Source organism: Juglans regia, chromosome 12 (genome assembly GCF_001411555.2).
Source record: "Juglans regia cultivar Chandler chromosome 12, Walnut 2.0, whole genome shotgun sequence".
Lineage (NCBI taxonomy): Eukaryota > Viridiplantae > Streptophyta > Magnoliopsida > Fagales > Juglandaceae > Juglans > Juglans regia.
The window spans coordinates 5,096,230-5,106,819 of record NC_049912.1 but is presented as its reverse complement, the minus strand read 5'-3'; the positions used below and the strand labels follow the sequence as shown (position 1 = coordinate 5,106,819).

General features: G+C 33.0%; 1 protein-coding gene across 1 annotated transcript; it reads left to right on the top strand.

Annotated features, from left to right (window-relative positions):
* The first annotated feature begins 4,280 nt into the window (after positions 1-4,280).
* On the top strand, positions 4,281-9,237 carry LOC109002049 (ubiquitin-conjugating enzyme E2 4-like). Its single transcript, XM_018979625.2, has 6 exons — positions 4,281-4,525; positions 4,640-4,719; positions 5,266-5,380; positions 5,492-5,544; positions 5,651-5,779; positions 8,661-9,237. The coding sequence occupies exons 1-6, from the start codon at positions 4,482-4,484 to the stop codon at positions 8,789-8,791; spliced, it is 552 nt and encodes a 183-aa protein (XP_018835170.1). The 5' UTR covers positions 4,281-4,481; the 3' UTR covers positions 8,792-9,237.
* The last annotated feature ends 1,353 nt before the right edge of the window (positions 9,238-10,590 follow it).

Genomic DNA, 10,590 nt, shown 5'->3' with positions numbered 1-10,590 from the left:
CGCACTATAATTTTTTTTTTTTTTTTTTATTTTGTTAATTTTTTTTGGGTTTTATTCTTTTTAAAATAATTGAATTCTTGTACTCATCATCTATATGCCACACATTTAGTAAGAGACCAATTAAAAAAAATAATAAAAAGGATTGTGTGTGGTGTTCGACTTCCAGGTAGAAGGACTATTTTGCACTCAAGATTCGTGGAATGTGAGCTTCAAAATAAATTATTATATTCTTTAATTTTAGTGATTTATTATTAAGTAAGCCATGAATGAAGATCCCAAATACTACATGAGATGAGAGGATCATCCGACCATATTACCCATTATTGCATAATCTATGTATAAGAAAAGCAACATAATCGTTGTCCATGCGTTCTTTGACCTTCCAACTCCCTTCGATTAATTTGGAAATCATTTCAAAAGTTCTTACAATTTGGACCATCTTTACATGGAGCTTAGACTGTTGTATAAATTTGACTGAAATGATGAAATTCACCTATAAATTGGGATGATTGGGCATGGAACATGTTGTCACACCTTTGAGACCCATCAATGATTCAATTTTCATTAATCAACAATAGTAGTTAAAATAAATTAGCTGAAAAATATATATATCGATAGTCCTTGATCTATAATTTTATTCATGAATAATTTTAAAAGGTCGGTCATAACTGATGAATCATCGATTGAATTGCACACTTGACTGAGGAGGCATGCATGCATCAGTTGCATTATTGGTAGATGGAGTGACGTATTCCTTCCTATCTTCTAATTTATTCATTGATAGATTTGGAATCTTTTGAATTCTAAAAAGTGAAAATCAAATATGTTGTCCCTTGCGCCTCTGTTGGAGATTTGGTATAAAAAAATGTTGTAATTTTTTTTTTTTTGGGCATAATATCAAGTGCTTGTTACCTTGACGAGCACCCCAGAAGGCAAAGTGCATGAAAAAACAAACCACTTGTCACAAGGTAAACATCGTACAAAGGCAAATGGTGATTGTTTATCCATAAAAGCTTATTGTTTAGACTATTTCTTTTGAAAGTAGCACAAAAGGAAATGAATGTTGAAATCAGTGGCAGACACATTTGCATATTCGGCAAAGCCGGCATTTTTAATTATCCATGTCACAAGTCGCATGCCTCATGCCGCATGCCGCCTCTAGAGTAAGCAAAATGTACTGGAATTCCCCAATATCATGCTCCACTGTCTACAAACTTGTTTAGGCCCCCCCATTCTATGTATCAACAAATATACAAAAGCTTGATTACTATAGTTGTAATGCTTGAAATGAAAAAAAAAAAAAAAATGAAGATAAACAAACAAAGATGAACCAAATATCTAAACTTGATTAGTAGAGAAAAATGAACTAACTGCGTTTAGATGTTGAGTTGAGTTGAGTTGAGTTGAGATGATAAAATATTATTTTTTAATATTATTATTATTTTGAGATTTAAAAAAATTAAAATTGTTAAGATTTAAAAAAATTATAATAATAAGTTGAGATTGATTTAAGTACCAAACGAAGAAAAGAGATTGTTTACAATCAATTTGGTTACAAAAGATATGTTTTTCGTGTGAACTCTAAAGACAATAGCAAATGGATTATCCGGCATCTATGACATGACATCCATGGAAAATAGGGTGGGGCCTTGTGTTTAGCATGATTAGTCTGCATTTGGATGTCAAGATGATCTCAAATGAATTGAATTGATCTATGAATAGTATTATTTTATGAATCACGTTAAGATGTATTTAAATATATGAAATATATTGAGATGAATTTAATATTTTTTAAAAAATTAAAAAAAATAATAATTTTTATCAATAATTAATTTGAGATGAGTTAAGATCATTTTAAGAGGCAAATAGAGCCTAAACATAGATAAGGTGCTAATACAATGAATGTTAAGGTTGTAAATTTTTGCTGGACTCTTTGGTCAAAGGAATTTGTCAATTTTCTTTGCCTAATTAGGTGGCACCTAATATTCTCTTCCTAATTAGGTGGGTTCCATTTAATAACTCAGATACTGAGGGCCCAAACATAACAGAAGATTATATCATCTTTCTTAGTTTTGGTTTGTTTCTTTTTTTCAATTACCCTGCCTATTTAGTTTAACAAAATTGAGATTTTCTGTAATTTTTTTTATACAAAATTTTTTAAATTTAGAGAAAGATAGATACAATTTGTACATCTTACAATCCTTAGTCACTGTGAATCCTAACATTAATTGTAGTAGAAGACTCTCTAAAGAGATGGTTAAAGCCTCATAAAAACAAAAAAAAAAAAACTGTTAAAGCAGGCATGGCACACCGACTAATGCTAAATACAGTCTTAAGGTGGACTTAGCGCACTCTCTTTAAAAAAAACAATTTGGTCCATTATTAAATTTTTTTTTTTTTTTTTTTTTTTTTTTTTTTTCTGTGGATTTCATATTTACTTACTTTTTTAAAGAGAATACACGAAATTTACACACTCTAAAACTATAAATATCATTTCTCATGGTACATTTTCATTCTCATACACAACCATTTTGTAAGAATTATATGTTGTGAAAAATTATGACAATAAAGCAAATATAAGTGAGAAATAATCAAGTAATCATCACATAACACGAATTTAGGTTCGGCAACGTGTCTACCTCTACAGAGCTACAAATGATTTTATTATATTGATAAATCACAAGGTACACTGTTGGGGCAATTTTATTGTGCAACATATACGACCAAGATGTTCAAAAAATGTATTTATAGGGTTACACGGCAGAAACCCTAATTTTCAATTTTCTACGATATTCGCTCGATCGCCATATTGAACGCGCATCGAGTGAACTCTTTGTCTGAATTTTGCTCAAGTCATCTATCGAGTGACTAATGAGCGAACTCTCTATCTGACCTTCACTCGAGCCATCTGTTGAGCAAGGCTCGAGCGAACTGAGCTAGGTTCTACAAACCCAACATTATATTGTGTTTGTGCACAAATAAATCTTAAGACAGTTTAATTATCTCTCACCTAAACTTTTCAACTGATAACAAGGGGATCATATCAGCCAACAATAATATTTTTGAAAATTAGGGGGTAGGAATGTTTTAATTTAGGAGCTCAAAACTTAATTTTCCGACATTATGTAATTAATATACAAACCCCAAAATAAATATGATTACTATAAATCCTTAGCCAAATTGCAGGGACTGAATGGCTCACACTTCACATACATGAAACTACTTTAATATAAATGTCTATCTAGATTTATGTGATGAATAGGAAAGTACAAACAATTGACACATGGTTTTAGTCTAAGGGTGTAACATTCTTTTTGGGCATGTCTAAGGGTGTAACTTGGACTTGGAGTACCATGAACATGGTTGGCTGCAATGATATATGCAAACAATTATACCAGAAAATTCCCTTATTTAGAAGTCGATGTTATCTCTCTCTATTGAATGGATATCACTTTCGGGAGAGTAAAGAGAGAAATATTATTTATTGTTTTAATTATCATTCCCTTGTAATAAAATATTTTTAAAAAAATATTTATTAATTTTATTTATTTATCAATTAATGTCATATTAAAACATGATGAATATCTCTCTTTTTTTAAAAAATAATAATAATAATAATAATAAATTTTGTCAAACCAAGTTGAACAGAAAAGAGTCCTATTTTATATATATATCTATGTGCTTCACCCACTCATCAAGCTATACCTTTATATTCAGAGGCAAACACTTAAAAAAGGGTGCTGGTCAAAGATCAAGTTGCCAAAAAGATGTTGGCCGGCAGATAAAAATATGCAACATATGTTTTTTTTTCCCATAGTTTTTGCACCTTTAAATCACTAAAAAGATTTAGAATGGTTTCTGCATAATATTTGTTTTTTTTTTTTTGTATCAGCATACAGTTTGCCTTGTGTTTAAAGCTTTAAACCACCAAATCTAGACCTTTTTTCTGCCTTTATCTTTGTTTTTAGGTGCCCTTTTTAATTCCAATTATAGGTAGCATTAGATGTTTCCAGCTACAGAAATGCAAAATCAATACTATGGAGTGTTTGGATATAGGGATTGAGAGCATTCATGAGTAGTTTGGATCCTTTCCACGATAAATATTGAAACTTTAAGGAGTTCTATTTTGAAAACGCTTCGAAACCTTATGATTTTTAAAATCTGTAAAAAAAAAAAAATTGAAGGGAAGAAAAGAAAGAAAAGTAAGACAAGGGAAAAGAAAATCTTTTCTCAAAAGAATATAATGGAATAGGCTAACATTAATAGCCGTCAAATGGAAAAGGGTGGCAAGGGAAGGAATATGTAACTTTTCCGGGTCCTAGTTGGAAAATCTCCCTCCCCATTATCATCTCCTATAAGTTTCAAGTACTGATTACTGAATTGTCTTTACCTTTTTCTCTAAGCTGTACAAGAAGCTCAGTTGACACCTCCTTCAAAGACCGCTGGGAAGAGAAACGTAGCTACAATTACAAAGAAAAACCATGTCTTCTCCAAGCAAACGCCGAGAGATGGATTTGATGAAACTGTTAATCCTCTAATCAATAACCTCTCTGTTTATCTAGAATCTTTTTTGGGTCCAAAAAGTTCTTACAGTGAATTTTGACCCTTTTTTCGTATTTCTATTTTTTATTTTTACTAGGATGATGAGTGACTACAAGGTAGAGATGATCAATGATGGAATGCAAGAGTTCTATGTTGATTTCCCTGGACCCAGCGATAGTAAATCTTCAATACCGCTATTTGTGTGTTGTTTTCTTCATTTTTTGGGTGCTTTTGCATGAATTTTTAAGCTTTACCGATGGTTGTTGTAATGGGTCTTTGTTATTTTTGTTCAATCTTTCTCATTTTAGCTACCTCGACCATATGGTGATGTTTATAAGCTCTAGATTCATAGACAGGTGATGATAGAAAGATGCAAAAATTATCAACTCTCTCAACTTATATTTCAGAATTGCTTTTTAGTTCTTTGATCCCACGACTTTGTGCAATTTTTGGGTTTTAGGTACCAGTCTGCTTTTTCGGGTTTTAGAAAGCAAGTTAGTGAGTTGTATTTGATTTCTATATTGCATATACCGGGGCCTTCTGGTTGAAATCTAGAACCATTTTACCCGGTAGAGATTAGCTAAGGACTTCTTTATAACATCGGTGGGTTTGTTGGTTGCTATTTCTCAATGCCCTCAGAAGTTTTTATACTAGATTGGGAATGGGGCTGTACAGTTTTGAGAACTGGTGTTTTTCCTCCATTCATATGATGGATTCTGGCAGGCCCTTATCATGGAAGTGTGTGGAGGATAAGAGTTGAGCTACCGGATGCTTATCCTTATAAATCTCCATCCATAGGCTTTATTAATAAGATCTACCATCCAAATGTTGATGAAATGTGAGTATATATGTTAAGAACCTGTATATTTTGTATTCACTAGTTGAAAATTCGCTAATTTTAATAGTAATTGTGTGCATGTATGATCATATTGGCTGCATTTATTTTCAGGTCAGGTTCAGTTTGTTTAGATGTTATTAATCAGACTTGGAGCCCCATGTTTGGTAATTAAACTAATTGAGCCTTTTCATTGAAATCACAATACTTTTTCCCTTACAGTTTAGGTGGTTGGAGCTGCTGGTCTCATATGTTGACATCCGTGTTTTGCAGATCTTGTAAATGTGTTTGAAGTATTCCTACCACAGCTTCTGCTGTACCCCAACCCATCAGACCCTTTGAACGGAGAGGCTGCAGCTTTGATGATGCGTGACCGAGCTGCTTATGAACAAAGAGTTAAAGGTAGTGATCCTTTTTTAAAGATTTTGTTACCTGGTTATGCCTTAATATTGTTAATATACTGGGACGAAAATTTGCAAACTTGCTTCATGTTTCTACAATATTTACTCCTTGTTTTCAAATTCTTTTACAAAGTACTTTTCATTTCTTTTGAGGTATTTAACTTATGACATTCATAGTTTAGAGCTAGAGCTGCTGCACTTGAGGGATGGCTCAATCATTATGTTTTTCAAGAGCATAGTACATAACTACATATGTTTCTTGTCGATTACAAGTGTGTCGCGGAGTAAAAAGTCATTGCCGTACTTCTTGAATGACTACTTCAGTATTTTGGGAACTTCACACTGTATAATTGTTGAGAATTTAGTTTACATTCTTCAATATTAATAATCTTATTAACATCCATACAAATATGCGTGCACATGTCATTGTTATCTCTGAGGTGTAAGGTGTGAGCTTATACCAATAAACCTAAATTATCTTGTAAGTGCTAGTTGCGGCCATGCTTTTTTGCGAACAAGCAACACAGCTAAGGGTTGGACAGTGATAAGGAACCTTCAAATCAAATGACTGAGGTTGAATTATCTGTATTTGGGTATCAAAATAGTTTCTCCCAATGCTACAGAGTTCTGACCGGTATACAAGTAAAATGGCAAAGTCTTGTTTTGTTTGTGTTATTGTAAATGGTAAACCTATCTTATTTTCTACATTATTTATAAGAAAACTCTTCAAAGCAAGGAATACATATAAGCAAGATTTCAAGGTATTTTTTTGGCCTGTTCAACCATAAAATTGGCATTTTGATGCTTGAAAACTTGACAACTGAAAGAATTTACCTTCATGTACTTTACAATTGTGCATTGTGTTGGTAAATACTTCTTTTATCATTATCATTATTGTTCTTGTTAGTTTTTATTTCTAATGACTCTTCATCATGCAAACCAAGACTTGGACATATTACATACACCTAGTATTATAAATTATTATCAATACTTTACTAGTAAAAGTTAACAATAAATTTAAATAAAAATAAAGATGTACATATTAACACGTCATCATGTCTAGAGTTTTGAAGCTTCCTAGCATGGCACCCCACATTGAATTCTTCATTCATGGCAGCAAGTCATAGCTCTTTTTTTTTTTTTTTTAAGTCATAGCTTCATTTGAATGGCTTGTGAGGACTTTTATTACTCTGAAAACCGAAAAAGAAGCAGAAAAGATATAGATAAAAATTGTTAACTGAACTCTTGTTGTTCTGGTAGTACAACCATCACCTACATTGGCACTGCTATATACGCCAACACCATTACTGCTTTGGTGCTTCCTATTATGCTATTGTTAACAAATTGCCAACCTGCATTTTGTTGAGACCACCCTTTCCTTACCCTTTTTATTGCCATTCCTACTCTGCTTCCATAGGCTCTGCTACCACTACCATCAATGCCAACCCCCACCAATATCACTGAACTATCCTTGCATTTTTTCCACATGGTAAAATTATTGTTTCCGTGTAAATATTATCATTTTTTTATGTTTAAGTAATTCATATATAAAAATATTATTTTCCTGTTTAGTGCAAAATGGAGCCCAAAGGCGCTCTCTGTGAAATCTTGTGCTTGTGTCTTTGACTCCTAAGGGCTATAGACCTATCTGGTGACAGATAGTAAAGTAGTGTCATTAGGGAAGGTTGAAAAGAATCAAAAGATTCTAAGAGAAAAATAAAAGTCCTGTTTGGTAAATTACCATGCGCATACCCACTGAAAACTGAAGGCATAAATGAAATGTGACATTGATATGGTGGAAAAGATCATGCCGATGGTTGAAGGCAGCTGCTTTTTGTGTTGATGATGGTGGAGGCAGTGATGTAAAAGTGGCTGTTGATATGTGGATTTGATGATGTCATTGGCAATATATGAATGATGTGATAGTAATGGTATGTTAGAAGAACAGAATATTCTCTGAAAGAAGCATAGGCTGTAAGAATTTTATTCTTGCAATTCAAAATGCAGTTTTAAATATTAACAAGTTCCTTGATATATAGATAGTGCGTGGTTAAACGTGTCGTTATTGCCTTTTTTTTTTTTTATCTTTTTTATATTGCTTTCTGAAGCAAGAACAGTATTTTCAAGGTTTAATCCATGAAAATGCATCTGTGGTAGAGTTGTAGATCAGTGACCCTGCTTGGAAGATCTTTTCAATTAGGGTGCATTGCAAATAAATAGTACCAAGTCAGCCAACTCAAACCCCACTCTAAGCGAGTTGGATTTGGGTTTGCTTTGTAATGCCCAAATTTTGGTCATGCTTTTAAAACTAAATTGATGAATGACTTGTGTATTCGGCCATATTGGATTGGTGAAGGAACATTTCTAAGGTAGTAGCAACTTAATGCTAGCAGGTTGTCCTAGCCCACCCGTAAAAAGGAAGTGGAGCGATATTACTGCAATCTAGATGTTGTGCTCTTTACTGAGCAAAGCTCAATTTGAGAGCTCTTTGGCTGTTGTTACTGTTTAGTCACTTTTCTTCTATGGTGGACTCATTTTCCTTGACATGTAGGAGGCATTCGGTCAAAATAGGTCATTGGCCTAATGGCGATTCCCACCCTCCCATAGGGATTGGGGCATGTTGCTCATCTCGTTAGTGTAGACAAACAACCAGAAGACAAAAGTTATTTCAATGAAATTGCTCTCCATTTGTTATTTTGCTTGTAAAAAGAATTGCCCTCTATTTGTTGTCGATTTTGGCAGACTCCATTGTACATGGCATGACTTGTAACTTTTTTGACCTAAACATTCTCTAGATGACGAGCTGTGTAGCTTTTGCTTTGCATTTCCCATAACTTTAGGGGTACATAGCTTCATGTTGCTTGTATTCTCTCTCGATTCAGAATATTGTGAGAAGTATGCCAAGCCAGAAGACATTGGAGCTGTCCCAGAAGAAAAATCTAGTGATGAGGAACTGAGTGACAATGAATCTGATTCCAGTGATGAGCAAGTAGCAGGCAAAGCAGATCCATAGGTGTTCAGGGGGTGTCCTTCAAACTTAATCTCTAGTTGTAAATGGTGTTTTAGCTTTTTGTTAATTCATAAACCTAGCTCCAATGAATATAGAATTGTTCATGAGTAATGCTATATGCAGTCGTAGGGTGCGCAAGTGTTATGCAGTCGTTTTGAAAAAGAATAAGGTCTACTATTAAAAAATCATTATTTTTTCATGTAGATCTCATATTTATTCACTTTTTTCAAAGTGATTGCATGGTGCTTGCGCACTATAACTATCATTTCTCATTGTTCATAGGTGTGGAGTTTACAGCCTCAATTAGTTTTCTGTCATTGTAAATAATTGAACTTTCCATTCATGTTGTAATTTTCCATTTGCTTTGTTGTTGTCGTGGTTTCCATAAGGGCATGGTACAGTGCAATCTCATTGGGTAATTGAAAGATCTCTCTCAAGTTTTACGAGAACTGGTCTTGCACTTGAACCATTGATGCAAGAATCGATGGTGTTTGATGTAAAACTCAAAGCCATTTGATGAGTAACCTAGAACACAACGAATTTAAGTAATGACAGAGCATTTCAACGTTCATAGTATCAATTTTTCTTTCCCCTCTGGACAAGATTATAAACTTCTATTGAGCAAGAAAGCACTCCAAAGTCCAAAGCAACAAATGAGGGGCAGGAAAGTAATTATTTGCAAGACAGAAATTGATACACAAAATACATAGCACTACTTAATAAGTAACATAGCAGAAATAAACAATTCTAAGAGGCTTTTCAATTAATGGACTGTTGAGCGTGATGATGAAGGGGTGACTCTACAGATCAGTTCTACTCAAAGCTTGATTCCAGCTCTTTTTTCTTTTTCTTTTTTCATTTTCTTCGAGAACTAAATTAATATAAATAATATCACTTAATTCCAATATTTTTCTTGTCCAAGGTCTATGTACTCGTCAAATTAGTCGGGACTTTGTTTCTAGACACATATTGCTAATAAAACAAAAAAAAAGATTGCGTAACTGTGCTCTTGCTATTATATAAATATGAATAAATCTTCTTATCGGTCATTGTGCCAAACCCCACACCCTACAGTACTCTACGTGTGAACCATTTTTTCCCACCCTTGAGGAGAGAGAAAGCTTGAGGGGGAGAGAGAAGTCAAAGAGAGAGAGCACTTGATGAGAGAGAGGGAGAGAGGTCTGTGATGGGTCTGATATTAAAAAAAAAAAAAATACTTCCGTAATCAGAAAGTAAAATATAAATAATTAAATATTAATTTTTATTCTACTTCGTAATTAAGAAAATATTTTTAAATAATATTATAATTTTTATTTTATTTTTTAAAATATTTAAAATTATTAAAAGTATCTATATAAAAATAAATTTAAAAAAATATATAAAAAAATGCTACATGCCCCAGCGGGAGCCCCCAGCGGGGCATGTAGCATTTTCCTATCTGTAAATATATCCAGTCTATTTCCGGAAGAACCACTCTACGTGAGATGATCAAACATTACAAACAAGCAGCGCTAGCCATTGACCTTCAGAGAAAAGACAGTATAACCAAACTAAGTGCTAAAATCAAAGGTAATATTAAATTCATACCAAACCATAAAACCCGTATGAATCAAATTCATCTTAATCACACTAGTGCTTATTGATCGCAGCTCATTTTAAGTGGTTTTATATATTAACCATTTTTAAAACATCAAACTTAAAATCTGCTATTGATCAGAATAACAAAATCTAAGATTAAAAAAAAAAGGTAATACTTTAATAAATAAATAAAAAGACTTGGTAGAAAAATCACTTTTCCAATC

Bases quoted from the DNA above. Each gene is read 5' to 3' on its own strand.
- LOC109002049 (XM_018979625.2), top strand. From the start codon at position 4,482: ATGTCTTCTCCAAGCAAACGCCGAGAGATGGATTTGATGAAACT. The intron at 5,381-5,491 runs GTGAGTATATAT...ATTTATTTTCAG, and splicing joins CATCCAAATGTTGATGAAAT to GTCAGGTTCAGTTTGTTTAG. The intron at 5,545-5,650 runs GTAATTAAACTA...CGTGTTTTGCAG, and splicing joins GACTTGGAGCCCCATGTTTG to ATCTTGTAAATGTGTTTGAA.